The sequence below is a fragment of the Dreissena polymorpha genome, chromosome 1 (assembly GCF_020536995.1).
Source record: "Dreissena polymorpha isolate Duluth1 chromosome 1, UMN_Dpol_1.0, whole genome shotgun sequence".
NCBI classification, from domain to species: Eukaryota; Metazoa; Mollusca; class Bivalvia; order Myida; family Dreissenidae; genus Dreissena; species Dreissena polymorpha.
In genome coordinates this window covers 108,688,368-108,709,674 of record NC_068355.1, presented here as the reverse complement: position 1 = coordinate 108,709,674, position 21,307 = coordinate 108,688,368, and the positions used below count along the sequence as shown (strand labels likewise).

Sequence of the window (21,307 nt, the reverse complement as noted above, 5' to 3'; positions counted from 1 at the left end):
CTCAATACATCGTGTTTGTCACTTTAGTAAAAAGTATCAAGAAAACAGTCTTTTGAAAAATCTTTACTTTAACAAGGGCTGTTTGTAAAACATGCATGCCCCCCATATGGGCTGTCAGTTTTAGTGGCAGCAATTGTGTGAATACGTTTTTTGGCACTGTGACCTTGACCTTTGACCTAGTGACCTGAAAACCAATAGGGGTCATCTGCGAGTCATGATCAATGTACCTATGAAGTTTCATGATCCTAGGCGTTAGCTTTCTTGAGTTATCATCTGGAAACATTTTTACTGTGTCAAGTCACCCTGACCTTGACCTTTGACCTGGTAGCCTGAAAGTCAATAGGGGTCATCTGCGAGTCATGATCAATGTACCTATGAAGTTTCATGATCCTAGGCATAAGCGTTCTTGAGTTATCATCCGGAAACCATTTTTCTAAGTTGAGTCACCTTGACCTTGACATTTGACCTAGTGACCTGAAAATCAATAGGGGTCATCTGCGAATCATGATCAATGTACCTATGAAGTTTCATGATCCTAGGCATAAGCGTTCTTGAGTTATCATCCGGAAACCATTTTACTATTTCGGGTCACCGTGACCTTGACCTTTGACCTAGTGACTTGAAAGTCAATAGGGGTCATCTGCGAGTCATGATCAATGTACCTATGAAGTTTCATGATCCTAGGCATGAGTGTTCTTGAGTTATCATCCTGAAACCATTTTTCTAAGTTGAGTCATCGTGCCCTTGACCTTTGACCTAGTGACCTGAAAATCAATAGGGTCATCTGCGAGTCATGATCAATGTACCTATGAAGTTTCATGAACCTAGGCATAAGTGTTCTTGAGTTATCATCCGGAAACCATTTTACTATTTCGGGTCACCGTGACCTTGACCTTTGACCTAGTGACCTGAAAATCAAGAGGAATCATCTGCGAGTCATGATCAATGTACCTAAGAAGTTTCATGATCCTAGGCATAAGCGTTCTTGAGTTATCATCCGGAAACCATTTTACTATTTCGGATCGACGTGACCTTGACCTTTGACCTAGTGACCTGAAAATCAATAGGGGTCATCTGCGAGTCATGATCAATGAACCTATGAAGTTTCATGATCCTAGGCATAAGAGTTCTTGAGTTATCATCCGGAAACCATTTTACTATTTCCGGTCACCGTGACGGTGACCTTTGACCTTGTGACCACGAAATCAAAGGGGGTCATCTGCGAGTCATGATCAATGTATCTATGAAGTTTCATGATCCTAGGCCTAAGCATTCTTGAGTTATTATCCGGAAACCATCTGGTGGACGGACGGACATACGGACAGACGGACATACGAATGGACCGACATGTTTAAAACAATATACCCCCTCTTCTTCGAAGGGGGGCATAATAATTATCGCCATTTATGCAATAAAGTCAAAATCGGCAATAATATGTCGAAGCCTGGTTGACCCAGATTAGATTGAATAATGTGTTTCCTGACAAGATACATGTAAACGACAAACAAAAGATGCGTGCTCAGGTGAGCAAAAACATTTTATCGAATGATTTAAACAAAAAAGCAGTTTGCACGATTTTTTTGTCTTAAAAATAATCTTACAATTTCAGAAAGCTCAATTGTTAAAAATATTATATCAATTTATTATAACTTAATTCGAATAATTGAAAAACCATCAATGGTGACTAAATAATGCTCAAAATTTAGTAATCAAAATTTGTTTCTTCTGTTTCACCGTAAACTTTGAACTTTTACCTGACATTGGACTTATTGTATATCACTGCCTAGTTATTTGGAACTACATATTTGCCGACAACCATGATCAGGACAAATATTGTCCATTTGGCCTTCCCATAAAGGTGAGAAACAAATACATCCACAATTGATCAACACCACCCACCTGTCCAGCCAGAAGGAGAACATGGCGGGGCTGACCAGCCCCTGAGCGACAGCGTTGTCAAAGACAGGCGTCACACCGTCCACAGATATCGTGCTGTAGCCCATACCCAAGATTCCGTCAAACTTAGCCGCCACAAATGTGATGCCTGGCTGCTCAGTGGCTTCCGCAAATGTCTGGTCCTTGATTTTTAATGTCCCTATCTGAAGCAACAAATAGCATATCATAGAATACAGGTCTGAGCTTTGATATAGCTACATAAAAGTGGAAATATCATCATCATAAAAACGTCCAAGTTAATCAACTTAAGCACAATTTCCAAATGACACTGAATATTAATGTTTCATATTAAGAGTATATTCACATTGAAAAGTCGAAACTATAGGATCAAATTCAATTTCAATAAAAATTTAAACACAATATTGTTTGTACATGTATACATCATTTTACATTCATATTTCTTCCCAAACATCACTGTATCCCTAATATTGGTGACGACGGTGTATCAATGTTTTATGAGACAGATGCTATATTAACACTGTAACAATATCAATGGCTTAAGTTGCATTAAGTTCAAACATTCAATAAGTAAGTAACTGAAGATTTTTACTCAAATCCGTCCAAACAAAGGTCTTGTCCCTCCTGGGTGGACATTCTAAGTTTTCTAGAGTTGTCTAATCCATATTATTTTATAACTGATTTCATACAGTGGGTCTGACAAACCTTGTCACAGGTCAGCAACATGTCCTGGTAATCTAGTAAAGCAATTCTGACAGTGACAAGAAAGGGGCATTTTTATTATTGGTGTTCACAACATTAAGATTGGTTACTGTAAAAAAATGCATCATTACATACGGTGACGGTGTCAGTGCTAAGGAATCCTTTAAGGGATCCAGATCCGTACTGGATAGCAAACTCTGTACCATTGGCCTTGTACGTGGAGGATTTGGTACTGTCATACTTGTTGTGCAACACTGGAAATTACATACAGAACAGCTATCAGTATGCAACAAATATGTCCAAGTATTTCACTTCTTTTATAAAATCCCCATTAGTGTCACTCAATTGGTAATTATTGGCTCGGTACTACTTAAATGTATCCCGGGTACTCTTAAGTATACTAAAATGTAACCCAGGTACAGAAAATATACTGAAACATACACAGGAATTATATTGCTAAATTGGTCGTTGTCGGCTTTATTTTTTAAGTTTATTATGTGCATATTTATGTCGATATTCTGTAAAATTTCCTATATATTATCAAAACTCCTGCTCAAAAAAGCATTTTGAGGAAGATTTTTTTAAAAGATTTTTTTCAAATTTCATAGCGCTTTTTACAACATCGTATTTTATGTGGGAAAAAGACTGTGGTACAGTCTAGATTGGCCGGGTATATGTTAGTATATTTTCCGTACCCGGGGTACATTTAAGTATACATGTACTTAAGAGTACCCGCGGTACATGTAAATGTAAGTAGTACCAGAGCTGACAATGACCAATCAAGCATTAGTGTCTGACAAATTGACCATTCTTGACTATACTAAAGTAGAAAAGTTTAAAACATGTTAATAACATACATAGTAAATAGAAACAAGAGCTGTCACCATAGGATGACATATGCCCCCTATAAACGCTTTGATAGAAGTAATGAGCATTTTTCGAAACCTAAACGCAGATTTTGAAACCTAAACGTGGACCCTAAGTTCAAGGTCAAGGTCACAGGGGTCAAATTTTTTGTGTGTATTGAGAGGCCTTGTCCATATACACATGCATACCAAATATGAAGGTTATATCTCAAGGGACATAGAAGTTATGAGCATTTTTCGTAACCTAAACGCAGATTTTGAAACCTAAACGCGGACCCCAAGTTCAAGGTCACAGGGGTTAAAAGATTTGTGCGTATGGAAAGGCCTTGTCCATATACACATGCATACCAAATATGACGGTTATATCTCAATGGACATAGAAGTTATGAGCATTTTTGGAAACCTAAACACAGATTTCCAAACCTAAACGCGGACCTTAAGTTCCAGGTGAAGGTCACAGGGGTCAAAATTTGTGTGCGTATGGAAAAATTAAAATTATTTAAAATTTACTTATACAACAAACATTATCATAAGTACCATTACATTAGTAATGAAGACAGTAGTAACCATCATAGAACAATATGAACTACAAACTGCGAGTCTCGTTTCAGAATAATCAATTAATAAAATTAATAATTCTGTCCTGGTAATCGCTTACATTGGGATTGGAGAACTGATTTAAAAATAAGATTTAAACATTATTTCACAAAATGTCAAATTTTATTTTAATAAGAATGAACTTTCCATGAGCTTTGGGTAAACTTATGATGAGATGCTGCTATATGCATATACACATATTGCAATGACCTTTCATTGAAATATTAGCTTCCTTGTTTCTCCATAAATCCATAAAAAGAAATCATTAAACAAAAGTTGATAAAAGAAAACATTTCAGATACACTTACATGTAAATGCCACACTTTTCCATATATAGTATACAGTCATCAAAATTACAACGATGATGTAGTATCAGACAATTTTTGCATACTGTAGTATAGATTTTATATTAAATAATTATAATTAAATAAGCAAAAATGAAACAAATAAAATCTAAGCAGTTCTGGGCTTGTGGGCATACATGCCAGACGTCCCGATCTTGGCGGGACAGTCCTGCTTTTGGGCTCTTTGACTTTGTCCCGGGATCCCAATACGAGACGATTTGTCCCGACATTCGTTAAAAACGATGTAAGGTCTATAAGTTCCCAATAAAGTTCGCTTTTCAAGCTCTTTCTGGCTAAAACTTACCATTGCTAATCCCTTTATTGCCCCCAATTAACAACCCACTTCTACTACTCTAGTGCACAAGTGTTGTTTTTGACACCTTATCAGCGATTTATCGGCAACTTATTGATTTAATCAGCATTCACACCATATTGTTTTTATGAGAGGGGTCGCTTATTGCTATCGAAACATGTATTGTACAGAATTAAACCCCACCTGCGTTTGTATTTCATGGCCCAATCAAATCCAATGATACTATTATCCTGTGTATTATATAACCTCCGGTTATAAAACCTGTCAAAACACCGATTGTGTACATCAAACAAATTGAATGCTGACCAATACACATTGATGTTTCTTACAAATTACCTTTCGCTTTTGACTGATTTTCAGAAAATAGTTTGTACATATTGCATCAATCTAAATTTATAGTTTATTTACGATTGGTTGAATACGAAAAGTGCTCGATGCCCTCACATCGTAACTCACAATTTACATATGTTCAAGGGGATATCTTTGTACCAATTGAATGTCAAATCGAGGCATACCGGGATACCCCACATTTCAGTTTATGGAGTGTGTTTACTTCCGGAAAATGGAGAAGGTCTGTGTTCATGAAATTCTAAACACACATTTATTGTTAATATTGGGCACTAATTTTGAGATTTAGTAAGTAATATATGCTACTGACTACTGACTAAAGAAAAGGTGAAATGATTGATGGTTTTAGGTGTACCGCTTTTTGGTCAAATTTCCCGACAATTTTTTATGGAAAATCCCAATTTGGAACTGAAAAATGCTTGTGGGCCTGTTTCAATTTTGATCACTAAGTAATTTCACTCATACGACATTGACTGACAACATCCAACTTACAGCAAGCTATATCTGTGATTTTGCACTTCTTAGAAGGCACCCAGAGGTTGGAGGATCCAGTGTCAAACACTACATTGAAAGGCTGTGGAGGGGAACCAATACCAATGGCTCCATAGTACTGGGCCTGTAATATCATTCAATTATCAATTATAACCAGAGATGGAAACTAACTTTTTACAATTAGTTGCCTGCAAGGTTAACCATCTAGTATTTTGGTCGCCCAGTTAACCCTTTTCCACTCAGAAGCAAATTAAAAATGGCTATGTGCACACAGCAAAAAAACAGAACAGCCTGCGAGTAACTTGCAGTCTGTTCAGGTTTTATGCTGTTTGCTGCTCATCAGTACCTAAGGGATGGAAAAGAAGCCTTTAAAACTTAAACCTAGTAAGAAAGGTAAGTAATTAAATTTAGCTTTTAAAGGTACCACAATTGTGTCAAAATACGTATCTAAGTGGTAAAAGGTTAAAGAGTAATGAGCCCAAAACCATGTACATGTCTTGTCATGTGTATAAAGTAATTTCTAAAATAATAGATAATTTAACAACAGCATTGCCAGGTTTTTTTTCCTTCTTTGGGACCTGCCGAAAATCGGCCTTTTCCCTCAGATTTTTTCTTCCCCTCAGCTGGTAAATTTTCACCCTAGATTTCATTTTCCCCTTCAAAAAAAAAAAATTTTTTTTTTTTTACCCATATATAAATTAACCGGATCCACTACAGAACATAGAAAAAATATTGCATAATTAAATTATCCATTGCCTTCAATTTGTTTTAAAAACAGTAAAATATGTTAAATTGATTATTTTAGACATTCCTTGTTATCCCAAAAATCCGGCTTTTCGCACGATTTTTTCCCCAAAATTCAACGTTTGGCGCGATTTTTTTCCCCTAAAAAAAGGCCAGGCCCTTTCCCCAAAATCAGATAAAAATCCCTGATTGCTTACATGACACAATACATTTATGATTATGTCTTATAATTAACCTAAATTGAATCATTACTAAGGCCTAAAGCAGGGGTGTGATTTAAGAACCACCAAGGGGGAGGAATATCCCCTACCATCCCCCCTTACAATATTCAGTTAAACTCCTCATTTTTATACAGATCCAGCAAAGTAACTAACTGCATTTGTAAAATAAGTTTGACAGTGAAAGGGAGGAAATCAGCTGAAAGCAGGAAAAATCACACACCTGCTAAATAAATTAATATTATAAAACTTATTACATTGTATTGATTACTGATTCACTAAATTGTTTCAAGCTTTATAAATGCTAGTTGCCCAGGCGGACTACAAATTTGAAATTGAGCTGCCCGGGCCAAAATCTACTCGCTTGGGCTAGGACAACGACCTATTTCCATCCCTGATTAACAATTGCTTACTGTATATTTTTTGTTTTCCAATTTTAAGAATTATCTGTATTTTACAGTAATATTACTTGCTTATATTGAATTAAGAAGAATTTTTATATGCAAGAATATATATTTTCTTTCGAACATTATTACCAGCACATGTGACAATAGTTCCTAAGTTTAATATTTAAATAAGAGAAATTTTGATTTGGTTTAGCAAGAACTGCCTATTTTGGCTACAGGTAAGGATGAAACAAATCACAATTTTTAATATTTTGTAGTTTGATATTTTCACTTAAATTATAAATTAAATCAACTAAACCATTAAGTCCATTAGTAAGTCATCTTACATCCAAGTAATTAGTCAATGGTTCAGGTACCGGTCCACCGATGCGGTAGTTCTCATTATACTTCAGTCTAAGAGATTGAATGGATGATCCAACTTCTTCTAAAGTCCTTCGAGCTGATTTCGCTTTGAGCAGCTTAATTCTAAAACATACCAATAGATTAACAAAATTACAATGATGCAAACAATGTATAACTATTTAACAGGTTTAATAAGCTGGATTTGAAAGTAATGTATTTCTGTATTAATATAAATTTTGTAAAAATATTTTCTTGAGCAGAGCAAAAATATTTCTTACTGCATGTATGTCAAAGATAGTCGACTTAAAGAGCTCTGAAACTGATATCCCACAAGGGAAAACATTGTAACGGAGTGAAATTAATTGACTTACATTAAATGCTCCTGTTTCTGTTATAAACAGTTATCATACATTTAAAGTGTAAAAATGACAAATGTATACCGGTAAAACAAATATGTTCTCCGCACATAACACAATAGTTCAAACAGATACATCAATTGAAAGTTTAGGCAAATTGTCAGTTCAGCGTTTTTTTTCCTTCTTTAACTAGTACCAGGGAACGGTACCTTTCCCAAAGCCTACCGGAGGCTTCCCAATTTTAGCACCGGACCTTTCCCAATCTCGATATCTACCGTTCTGAACGATTTTAGGTGCCGTTCCCAATAGCCAGTGCCTTTTATTTTCGCTGGAAATATCTTTTGATATTGTCGAGCCTTTCATTTTCGGCCATTTATTTTCGCCGGACATTGTTGCGTAGAAAGTAAACAAAACTTTTCAAATGGGGCGCAACTCTAACGGCTGTGTAAAATGTGAATGGATTACATAACCGCGACGAGTGATCGATATTTCCCGTGAAAGAATTCCATCGCTAAGACCAGTCTTCCTTACATCAATAAACTTTCTCAACACTAATTTTTCGTTGACATTAAAAAAAAACGTAACCGTATTGAGTTAAATGCGCATATTACTTCTATGTATAGTTTTTTAAGTGTCAAATCCGGACAGTAACTATTCGGATACGGATATAAACAAATAAAAGTTTAACATAAAATTAAAAATAATGAGACATGGGTGTAAAATCCTATAGTTATTTACAACATATACATAAGCATTTAATGGCAGATGATCTTAATATCTTATTTGATGATTTGAAAAAAAATCAAAACAAAATATAAGACTTACCTTTGAAAATTATTGTTAAAGCATTCCAATCTACAAACTCATTTTGGTTACGTGTGACTATTCTCACTGTCTATTGTTAAAAGATGTCAAACCAGTACAAGATCCATTGTTGTTGTTTTTGTTTAGTTTTTAAGTTTTTAATTTAACTCACATGAAACATTGCAGGGCTTGTAAGACTTTTAAGGGCTAAAACAAAATTATTAATATTATTTTTTATGCAACCTCAGTGCTTATGCCTTTCACTGGAAGATATTTTTTTCCAATTGACGGGCACATTCTAACTGAAGTGGCAATAACACAATTTTCACATGACATGATACGATAGTCAAAATATCATCACCGTACTGTAGTTTTTCTGTCACAACCTAGAGTTTAAAATGCTTTGTGATGCAGAATATAGCCCCTAATGATAGATTACATGCATTTTAAAGGTTCCCAATTCATCAATTTTGCGACTCGAATTTTTCCCAATTCATTGATTTCGAGACTCGTTTTTTTCCCAATTTGAAGATTTCACGACTCGAAAAATTCCCAATTGTAGGTGTACAGGTATCTTTCCCCTTTGGCGAAAAAAAACGCTGCAGTTGCATCAAAATTGTTGTTGTTTATTTAGGAAATAAATGGTAACAGACTTGCATACATTTACCCATTTCGGATATTATTAACTTTCAATTAAGTGAAGCTGAATCATTTTGAGGGATGAATGCATATATCATCTTTCCAATTTCACCAAAAGTTATTGCCATATATTATTGGTCCTTCATTTACCAATAGGGCATAAATAAAAATTTAAATGGCCTAATGTACGGCATCATTTAAAGCTCGACTCTTTGTAATTACATCCCGGAATTTAATGAAATCGAAAGCACACACATTTGCCTAGAATCTGTTGCACTTTCTTTTATTAAACTGCTTAAAAAACATCATCAGACAGATTAATGAGGGAATTACCTTCTGCTATAGGTCCCCATGCAACCAGTATTATATCAAAATAATACTCAATTTAGAAATGTATTATGAAGATTTGGAATTAAGAGATCAAATTTTGAATGGCAATCAACATCATTTTGTTGATTTTCTCACGTAAAAGTGTGAGTTCCATGTTCTGAACGTATGACTCTATGTTATGTCAGAATAAGTACTAAATGTGTCTCATTTACTAAATAAATTGATAGTTTACAATAAAACATCACATATAATTATAATTTACCTGAACTATCAATCATTAATTGAATAGGATAAACTAAATTATAAAAGATTATAAGTAAATAGTGATATGTATTAGATATTCAGTGTTTAATAAACACATTATAAATAAGATAAATTACAGTTAGTACTGTTATTTTTACATTCATTTATTTTGTTGACAGACTTATATGTTACCCAGCAAAAAAATCCCCAACCACCATGGGGATTAAATCCGGGACCTACCCGTTACAAATCAGACAGACACTCAGGAGAACTTATACTATCTTGCTATATGAGCGAGCTTTTATAGCAAGACAGTATAAGTTACCGGATCCTGATACACACAGTTCATTCCAAGATAAATGCCTGAACAGCCTTAATTCTGACATAACATGGTTACATGTAGTTCTGGCTACCATAACTTTTTTTTTATGATTTTTGACTGGCGCGACTTTATACAGGTCTGTCAATACTATATAAACTGTACGCTGAAGTTTCTTTAGCTAGGTTACATGTAGCTAAAGAAACTTCAGCGTACAATTTATGTAGTAAAAAATCATAAAAAGCGACATTTAAAGATATGGTAGCCAGAACTAGGTTACATGTAAAGATGAGAATAAACACATAAAAAATCTACCTGTGCAAGCCATGGCAGCATACAACTCCAACAGCTAGAATTAGTGTCACAACTATCCTCATTGTTGCGTTAGTTGAAAAAGCAAACTAATAAATCGAACAGAAATTGAGAAAGCGAACGATTTGTATCTGTTTTCGCCGCTTTATGATATCATGTGATTTCAGCCGCTTTCCGATTTCACGTGACACCATGTGATCATGAGCCGGTGTGACTAGATGCTGAAACAGTACTGATCGTGATCGTAAGCAGCACTCTTCTTACACTGCGGTTCATTGCATTCATGTATGGTGAGGAACGAACGACAGCTCTGCCAGGAGAATGCATAAGCAGCAGTTGATCATGTGGTTAGAGAACACTACGATGACCAATCTTAATATGGACAATAATCAACCGCGTTGAACGTACAAAATGTATCAGTACAGTACGGAATCCGAATAGTGCCATCTATAATCTTGCACTTCTTTCATCGGCGACGCACGATATATTTAACACGATTTATTATAACATGTTTAATGCTTTTAACAAAATACAGGTTGTATCAATCGTTGAAATAAAAAATCCCGTATTACGCTACTCGCAGTTTCCGATTCCGTATTAGTACCTCTTCTCGAACCTCACCTCTTTTCGAACCCTTCATTAGTTTACATTTTATGCGCATGCGCGCACGCGCACTACATCACCGTTTTTTAGTATTAGTAATTTGTTTACGTCGACTCGCGCGTAGCTGCAAATCGACGAAAATGCGTCAAAACAGTTAGAATAAGTTGATTAATCATAAAACACGTAAAAATCATTAATGTTTTTTACATATGTAAAAATTTCCTTAAAAAACTATAAAAGCATGGTCTAATTTGTGTTCTAAACTTTGCTTGACAATTTACACATTTCAGCTGCTGCAGTAAGTCACGTGACCATGGTCAAAACATGAGACTAATTTATTTTAAAAGTTGTACACTGAATGGTTCGAAAGCAGGTACTCATTGTTTGGGCGGTATTGATAGTTTTACATGATATGGATGTGCTGGAAACTGGCAAAAATCTGTTATCAAAAGAGGATCTACATAGCAATTACAATTGCCAGCCACGAAGAAACAAGTTATTTATCAAATATAGTACTTGTAAATATGTTTCACAATTTCACCATTATATTTGAGTATTATTGACGTCACATTACACGCACCGAAAATAGAAAGCAGTAAACTATGTGTTAAAAACGTATTTTGGAGTGTGTGTTTATCATGCATAAATGTATATTTCGATAGGAATACAATAAAATAGTGTGGTTTAAACTAAGTTTCGATAAAGACATGGAAGAAAGAAGTGGAAGTGCATATCGTTTAAACGTTTTTGTTATAAACATCGGATTAAAGTTGTCAACTTAATTGTTATACAAATTGGATTAACGATGGCATTAAAGTAAGCGTGTCGGAAACCTGTGTTTTCCCAGTTCGAATGTTTTCACGTTAATTTACATAAACTGTATTCATACGCGTCTTAAATTAACTATGGCTTACCGTTTTAGTCATTGTTTTGTTAAAGTAAAAAATACATTTGTTAACTGTTTTCGTTAGTTGTTGTATATAATAAAAGGAATATTACGCTAGTCAACTGTTCCAAGAGTTTGTATCACTCTCGTGGCTTGTGCTATTTCGCATCACACTTGAGGCTCCGCCTCTCGTGTGATACGTCATCACACAAGACACTCGAGTGATACAAACTCTTGGAACACTTGATTAGCGTATTATTCCGTATATATATCGCCCTTGTGTATGTAGCCCAAAAGGCGATATATCGTGTAAAATATATCGTGCGTCGCCGCGACTGTCGCTCAAAATATCACGCGTCGCCGCGACTGTCGCGCAAAATATAGTGCGTCGCCGCGACTGTCGAGCAAAATAGTGTGCGTCGCCGCGACTATCGCAAAAACAAATATCGTGCGTCGCCGCGACTGTCGAGCAAAATATGGTGCGTCGCCGTGACTGTCGCGCAAAAAATCGTGCGTCGCCGCAACTGTCGCGCAAAATATCGTGTATTGCTTCGTGTGTCGTGTGTCGCCCTTGATGAAAGAAGGGCGAGATTATATATGGCACTATCCACATTCCGTAGATTATCTACGTCTCTGATCAGTAGTAGTCTAGTTGGAACGTAGGCCAACGGTACATGATTTGGCGGATAATTTTCACGTTAAATAATATATAATAATATGCCGTAGTCCACAGACCTGTATGTTAATTAGGTCCCTAATTAGTCCATAAATGCTGTGTGTTTTTTGTATGATAATAACATCTTAACTGCTTTTCCGGTAAAAACTGAAACATGCAATACGCAAAGACCACTAGTTTTTGTACCAATTTTTCGTGTTTTGTGTTTCATTAGACGTATTTTATTTCATCAAGAAACTGGTGTTTAAACAATAGTATGTCATTAATTGCTTAAAATAAAAAGCTTACCAAAATTGCGGATAGTATGTTTAGAATGTCATTTTTATTAGCACTGTATTTTCTATTTTATGTTATTACAGTCTTATCCATTTACATTAACAACATAGTACGTTGTATTTATAAGATATAAAAAACACATAGATCTCTATTTAACAACATTTGTAAATGGCCATTCAAATTTAAATTATGAGAGACTATAAAAAATGTATTATAATACAATTAACACATTTATGGTAAAACATAGTACATGTATTCCGTGAGTGAATAAGTGAGTTTAATTGTGCAAATAAGACTGGTATGAGTGGGGCTTAGGTAGGTAATATGAATACGAGTGAGTGAGTGAGTGTAGATGTGTGACTGTTGAGTATACGTTAGTGATGGCAGTAGAGGGTTTATTGAGTTTTATTTTATGCTTTCCGGTGGTTTATAAATAAATATCAGTGAATTAACACTGATAATTTCACTGTTTCAAACAGTTTAAATTAACAGTGAAAAATATCGATAAGTTTCACTGTTTATTGTGAAATGACGTCATTTTTTACGAAATGACGTCATTATCCCAGCGAAATTCTTTAGTTGAACTCGTGATCATAGCAAATATTTATTTTCACTCGTGACTGCGCCACTCGTGAAAATATTATTTTCTGTGATCACTCGTGAATTAAAATCCATAATCCACCGAATCCAACAAATATCCTCTATATAATGAATTAAACTCTAGGAAGAAAGCCTGTGGTTGACACGTAAGTTAAATGAGGATGAGTATTTTCTAAGTTTAAAGGGATCCATCTCGGCGGTCATGTTGGATTAAGACCACATATGGTATTAAACATTATCTTGCACGCTAGACAATGGAGACAATCAATAGAATATTTAAATAAAGCCTTCCAATCATGAATCATACGCCCCCGTTTCTACTAGTCCTCAATGTGAGAAATGTAAATGCGCGTTGTTCAGGTAATCTGTTTTTCTTTACTTATACTATTACCATTTAGAGAAATGTATTTTATAATATATAAATGTGCATGCAATGATAGTATTTAAAACAAGACTATTGCCAAGAAATAGAAGTCCCCTAACTACGCAGGATCAACCATTTTCAGCAATATTTGTAGTTTATTTGTAGCCATAGCAACCGGAATTCTTGACGTAGAAACAAAATGAAATGACGTGCATAATCTCGATATTGCCATCTAATAATGTTTCAAGTTTCATGAAGAACTTAAAAAGTTATCACAGGATCCAACATTTTCAGCAATATTTAAAGTCTATTTGTTGCCATAGCAACCAGATTTCTTGACGTTGAAACACAATGAAATGACGTGCCTAATCTCCATATTACCATCTGTCTATGTTTCAAGTTTCATGAACAAAAAATGAAAAACTTTTAAATTATCGCAGGATCCAGAAAAGTGTGACAGGCAGACACACAGAGCACAAGCCATAAGTCCCTCATCGGTTTCACCGGTAAGGGACTAACAAAACGATCCACATACATAAACATAACAAGTTAAAAGAGGCTTGTATATCTCATAATATATGAACACGCGCATTACGCATTTTTCTTTGTATTTGTAATTTACCCCACCCACTTTTCTTGTTATTTCACATGAAATTTTATCGGTATTTTAATATATTCCTTAGTCCCATAGTAGTGTTTCAATTTCGTTAGGATGATAATTTTATCTTATCTTAACTGCTTTTCAGGTACACATTGAAACATGTCATAAAGAAACAAACATGTGTGTACCCATTTTTTTTTTATATTTTATTTTCAGAAACATAGGATTTATATAGTCTTCTGTTCATTACATGTATAATTGTTTGGTATGCCTTCTTGGCAGCCATCTTGAGTTTAGACCCTGTGGGCGTAATTATTTATTGTGATTTTTTTTCTTTACCCCAGACAATGAAAAACATCATCAGCACTTTATAAAAACACTCCCAATCATGCACCGTGGGCTCCTGTTCCTATAAGACTATAGGGTATATGAAAGACTTTTAGGCCTATGTATTCAATATTTGTCTAACAAGTATTACATTAAAATTTTCATGCAGAATATATTTATTTTGATCGTGACTATTCGATTACAATATCATTCCGCTTCATTTTTACAGACACAGTTGGTTGACCGAAAAAAACACCGTTAAAATTAAAAAGTTATTGAACGGAAGGATAAAGCATAGGGTTGATACTAGTTTCTACATATTCAATATCACGAACAGGGTAGATATGAAGGTGAAATTATGTAATTAGAAATAATTGTCTTAGTGATACTAGCAATACTGGTACTTATTTGTAGTTATTTCAGATTTGTTATCTTTTCGTTGTGTTTGTCTCACGATGCTGTTTTCCTATCTTTTCGATGGGCATTTAATTAAAGTTATATCTACCTCTTAACAATTCAATGCAAAATAATATATCGTGTTCGGCATTCGCCGTTTTTGTTTGTTTGTTTTAATGACATCGAAACGTAGTTGTGTGAGGTCTATTTATTTTATAATAATCATAAAGGCGTACTATTACAATTGACTAAATGTATCGTGTTCAGCAAAACAACATAGCACTCGAACGATGAAACAAAATACCCAGACCAGTGTTTATCATATGCCACAAACTAGGTAGGTAAACATTTAGAGTTTACATTAAAGCTAGTTATAATATAAAATGGATTCTGGAGTAATGAAATAGTCAATGCCTTTTTGCATGAAAAACGGATTAAGCTATAAAACAGACGTAAATATTGCGTATATCAATCAAAGCTTTAACGTTTGTGAACATAGTAATATCTCAAAGATTTTGTAAAAATAAAGCTTAGATTACACGAGTTTTATGTAATTGAATTATGTGGCAATATAAAAGTCATGGTCAAAGTTAATTTTTTGCACAAAATTACACATTCCAGAACAAAGTTGTGTACTTTGTCTAATCAATATATATGAAAATCCTCCATCTGAACTATTTAGACATCAAAATTTGTATTTAACCATACTGTAGCATCGTTCATGTTCACCACCTTAATTGTGATTAGTGAGCACGAATTCGGAAAATACTTGATGAAAATAAATAATTAAGATATACATTAGATATTATCTTTATTTATTAAAATCTCTGTGTTAAACCAGACTGTTTATGTTCACTGCCTTGTGATTAGTGAGCACGGATTCGAAAAATACTTGCTGAAAATAAATAATATAGATGTACAACATGTATAACTTTATTTAGTAACATGTATGTATTCGAAAAAGATATTCTTTGAAGCCAGATATACTCGGTAATAAGATATGCAGTCAACAAAGGCTTATCAGGGACGTCAGTTTCCGCTTTTATGATATTTTTCGTTTCAAGAAAGTATAATCTTAGCAAAAGTATAGTTTCTGATAAGCCTGTGCGGACTGCGTTACCCATGCACATACATCAGGACAACATCAAATTAATTTTTTTAAAGTATAACTCGTATGCTTATTCAGAAGCGCAACCGCGCATTTGGGCAAATTGAAGGCTTCGTGTCCCACGTGCTGAAGCGTCCGGCGGTCACGGATGGACGATTTTATCGTTAGCTTGCACCAAATGTAGTCAACTGATCATATCTATAATTTTTAAGGAAAACCTTACTTTATAAGTGAGATATTCAAGTTGGAAATGTGTTGAGTTTGAAAAGTCTCAAATACACTTGCAGGTAACCTGCATTTGCCAAATTGCTCGGTTGCGCTCCTGGATATTCATATGAGCCATGCATTTTTGAAAACTTGTTTAGGTTATCCTGATGTAAGAACCCAGCTTAAATGATAAAATTGAAAGCAATTTAGAATAATAATGCGTTTCACCATTTCCACGTGCAAAAGATGAAACCATACGTAACCCACGTGCTAAAGCGTCCGCTCGTCACGGATGAATGATTTTATCGTGAGCTTGCTCAGAATGTAGTGATATGATCACATGTAAAATTTTAAATCAACATATTAACTAATAACTGAGATATTAAAGTTTGAAAAGCGTTCCGTTAGAAAAGTCTCCAATATGTTTGAATTTGCATTTTACCAGAAACTCTAACTAAATTTTGATAAAATTTCGGCGTATTAAAATTTATATTTCAAAGGCCTAAAATTAATTTGATTTCGATAAATATTACATGTATTACATAATACCAGCGTTTCTGACAGGAGGGTACGTGTTGACCAAACTTCGGGTACGAGTTAACCAAATCGGGTACGAGTTGATCGAATGTACGTGTTGACTAGCTTCGCAATTGAATACATTATAAGCACAACTTTTTATTTAAAACAAGAAATATCTTTAAAAAAGATATACGGCGTTGATTGTGGTTGGAGTTTATGGAAGGTAAAGATTTAAATGAATGAGATCAAGGATAGCTAATATCTTTTTCTGTGCAGTTTTTAGCTGCATCAAACGCAGTACGGGATGTTACGCGGAGTTTTCGCGGCTTATTTTACATTATTACATATTGCTGGTCATAAACCTATAGATATAAAACAGAAAACCAAAGTCAACCGGCCACACGCGAAGTCTCCGTACATATTTTAAATATGTATACGCGCGTTCTTCGAACAAACCTGTTTGAGTGGTTTATCGGGCATTGCTACGTGTATTTGATTCGATTATTAACAGTATCGAGAATCATCGCGCTCATACTTTATACATTAGTCAATATGCTGCAATAATACATTAGTAAATATGATGGAATAATTCTTGTTAATTAATTAAAAATAATATGTATCATGGTATTGTTAAAAACACATTAAGAATCTATTATTGACATGCCATAAAAAATATCGCTGGATATCTTCATTTCACATCTTTCTAGTGGTAAAGAAAATTCCAGTTCACCTAGTTCACGCTATAGCGTCTTTATTATATAACTATTATGTTACTGACCGCGAACTCCGAACAGCACATAAGGTCTGACCTGTATATAAACTCTGACATTCAAACACACTAACCGCGAACTGACCCCTTATACCTCGCGGGTTGAAATGCAATACATTAAAGTGAGGCATCGCTTCCACTGCTATTTATACTTTTTCATATAACATGTTGACAGGAATATGGAAGTCTGTACTAAATATGAGAACATGTCCTTTAAGTATACAACGTTCTCGCGCTGAAAATCCTCTGAAAATAAAAGGTGCACGCACAAACTGTATTGATGTCGAGATTGAGTGTAAAACTGTTCTATCTATTAACCCTTTTTATTAGAGTTAAAACTGTTTCATGCTGAACACGCAGTAAAACAGTGTTACAAAGACGCGGACATGTTTCCAATGTTCTAGTGGTATTATCAAATCAGCCAATGCAGTCAATGAAGTGTATTCATCTGTACTTGGCCGCGGGAAGTTTTATTTGAATTCTATTGGACGCTAACAAAGGTCAGGATAAGGTGAAAAGCTGGCGTATACAGCTAACGCCGAAAAAAACACAACCGAACGGATAAGTATGAAAGATGTGGCCGTATGATACAATTTACATCGCTCTTTCTGAGAACACAGATACGGTGAAGTACGCTGTTTAGGCAAGAGGCGAGTTACTCCCCTTTAACACGTGCACGCCACGTCATTTGTCAAAATGGCGACGTCGTTGAGAGAAAAACAAATTGTCGCACTAAAGCGAATGTTAAATTTCAATGTCAACGTCAGCAAATCGGGAAACTTGGAGCCACAGTGGAAGGTTCTTGTTTACGACCGTTTTGGTTCGGACATTATTTCACCTTTAATTGGCGTGAAAGAACTGAGAGATTTGGGAGTGACACTTCATTTGAATTTGCACTCTGACAGGGACGCCATTCCTGATGTGCCGGCGGTGTATTTTGTGATGCCTACGGAAGAAAACATCCAAAGAATCTGCCGAGATCTTCAGAATCAGCAGTACGAGAGCTTTTATCTAAATTTCATATCCGCCATTCCGCGACAACGGCTCGAAGAAATAGCTAATGCTGCCATACATGCAAACAGCGTTGCTCAAGTGTCAAAAGTATTCGATCAATACCTTAATTTCATTTCGCTTGAAGATGATATGTTCACTTTAAGGCACCAGGATCGAGATTCTATATCTTACTATGCAATAAATCGGGGAGATGTTAAAGATACTGAAATGGACCAAATAATGGACACAATCGTTGACAGTTTATTTTCTGTGTTTGTCACTCTCGGAACTGTTCCAATCATAAGAAGCCCACGTGGAAATGCAGCCGAAATGGTTGCTGAAAAGCTTGACAAAAAGCTAAGGGAAAACCTCCGAGATGCTCGAAATAGTTTTTTCACAACTGACAATATTCAAGCAGGACAGTTCAGTTTCCAGAGACCATTGCTTGTGGTATTGGATAGAAATTTGGACATAGCAAGCATGCTGCATCATACATGGACATACCAGGCATTGAGTCATGATGTCCTTGATTTAAAATTGAATAGAGTTGAAATAGAAGAAGTAAACGAAGCAAGGTCCCCAACTGGACCCAATGCCATCTAAGAAGAAAAAATCTTATGACCTGAATCATACAGATCGTTTTTGGCTTTCCCAGAAGGGTAACCCATTTCCCGAAGTAGCTGAGGCAGTTCAGGAAGAGTTGGATGCTTACAGACTGAAAGAAGATGAAGTAAAAAACCTCAAGGCTGCTATGGGTGTGGAAGGAGAAGATGAGACAGCCATAAGTATGTTGTCAGACAACACTGCAAGACTGACATCGGCAGTTAGTTCACTGCCAGAGTTACTTGAGAAGAAAAGGCTTATAGACATGCATACAAACATTGCAACAGCTTTGCTTGAACATATTAAAAGCCGTAAGTTGGATGTGTACTTTGAGACAGAAGAGAAACTAATGAGCAAGGCAGTGCATGATAATCTGATGGAAATAATAAATGATCCTGATGCTGGAACACCTGAAGATAAACTGAGGCTGTTTCTTATAGCTTTAATATGTGGACCAACTATGAATGACTCGCAGATTGACCAGTACTGCATTGCTCTTCAGGCAGCAAATTGTGATGTAGCAGCTGTGCAGTATATAAGTAGATGGAAGTCATACACCAAAATGACAGCAGCTCCAAGTCAATATGGAGGAGGCGGAACAAAAACTGTGAACATGTTTTCAAAGTTAATGTCACACGGGTCTCAGTTTCTTATGGAAGGAGTAAAAAATCTGGTCATCAAGAAGCACAACCTTCCGGCCACCAGGATTGTTGATGCCCTGATGGAAATGAAAACAATGCAAGAAGTGGAAGATTTTAGATACTTTGATCCTAAACTTCTACGAGGTGACTCAGCTATACCACGTAACAAGACAGCTTTCCAAGAGGCGTACGTGTTTGTTGTTGGTGGTGGAAATTACATTGAATACCAGAACCTTGTAGACTATGCCAAAGGGAAATCCACCACTGCTCCAAGGCGGGTGGTATATGGGTGCAGTGACCTGTCCAGTGCCTCTCAGTTCCTGAAGCAATTGTCCAGACTTGGATCAGAGATGTAATCTAAAGCATGATAGGATACATCACCATTCACTGCACAAATGAAAGTCAAAAGAGATCTATTTAGCTGCTTAATATAAAGTTTTAAACTAATTAAATGGTACTATAAGTATTACATGATAACTGATTAATGACGAATTAATCATTTGTACAAAAGATAAACAAAGTTGGAAGTTGTGCTGATGTTTATTCTGCATACCTGGTACTATAACTCAATAACACTTACTATTTAACTGATGATTGCCAGAACAATTCGAAGATCTTTTGGCTAATTTATTCAGATTTCACAAATATAATGTTGGCTTGTAATGTAATGTATTGAAAGCATTAAGATACTTCTCAACCTAATGGTACTACTATGGTATTAAGCATAATTTTGTTTCAAAATTTGCTTGTGTTTGTGATGTTATTTATGAATGTAAATAATAAATAAATGTGACCATCTATTGTACTACTATTTTATGCCCCCCTTGGAAGAAGAGGGGGTATATTGTTTTGCATGTCGGTCCGTCCGTCCACCAAATGGTTTCCGGATGATAACTCAAGAACGCTTACGCCTAGGATCATGAAACTTTATAGATACATTGATCATGACTGGCAGATGACCCCTATTGATTTTCAGGTCACTAGGTCAAAAGTAAAGGTCACAGTGACTCGAAACAGTAAAATGGTTTCCGGATGATAACTCAAGAACGCTTAGGCCTAGGATCATGAAACTTCATAGGTACATTGATCATCACTGGCAGCTGACCCCTAATGATTTTCAGGTCACTAGGTCAATGGTCAAGGCAAGGTGACTCAACTTAAAAAAATGGTTTCCGGATGATAACTCAAGAACGCTTAGGCCTAGGATCATGAAACTTCATAGGTATGTTGATCATCACTGGCAGATGACCCCTATTGATTTTCAGGTGACTAGGTCAAGGTCACAGTTACTCGAAACAGTAAAATGGTTTCCGGATGATAACTCAAGAATGCTTAGGCCAAGGATCATGAAACTTCATAGGTACATTGATCATGACTGGCAGATGACCCTTATTGATTTTCAGGTCAAAGGTCAAGGCCACAGTGACTCGAAACAGTAAAATGGTTTC

At 35.5% G+C, this 21,307-nt stretch overlaps 2 protein-coding genes across 3 annotated transcripts in view; one reads left to right on the top strand and one right to left on the bottom strand.

Moving 5' to 3' along the window:
* Positions 1 to 10,539, bottom strand: part of LOC127843991 (lysosomal aspartic protease-like) — a 32,475-nt gene extending 21,936 nt beyond the window's left edge. Inside the window, exons 1-5 of one of the 2 annotated variants that reach the window (XM_052373946.1) lie at positions 10,294 to 10,539; positions 7,272 to 7,410; positions 5,577 to 5,700; positions 2,752 to 2,870; positions 1,900 to 2,099 (exon numbers count right to left, since the gene is read on the bottom strand). In XM_052373946.1, the coding sequence (XP_052229906.1) occupies positions 1,900 to 2,099; positions 2,752 to 2,870; positions 5,577 to 5,700; positions 7,272 to 7,410; positions 10,294 to 10,355 (644 nt within the window). In that variant the 5' untranslated portion in view covers positions 10,356 to 10,539. The remainder of the gene's footprint in view (positions 1 to 1,899; positions 2,100 to 2,751; positions 2,871 to 5,576; positions 5,701 to 7,271; positions 7,411 to 10,293) is intronic. The other variant, XM_052373954.1, reaches the window with a different exon arrangement.
* A 7,739-nt stretch (positions 10,540 to 18,278) lies between these two features.
* On the top strand, positions 18,279 to 20,659 carry LOC127843706 (sec1 family domain-containing protein 1-like). Its single transcript, XM_052373446.1, is given in 2 exon segments — positions 18,279 to 19,215; positions 19,217 to 20,659. Coding segments are annotated over 2 exon segments (1,896 nt in total). The 5' UTR covers positions 18,279 to 18,318; the 3' UTR covers positions 20,216 to 20,659.
* The last annotated feature ends 648 nt before the right edge of the window (positions 20,660 to 21,307 follow it).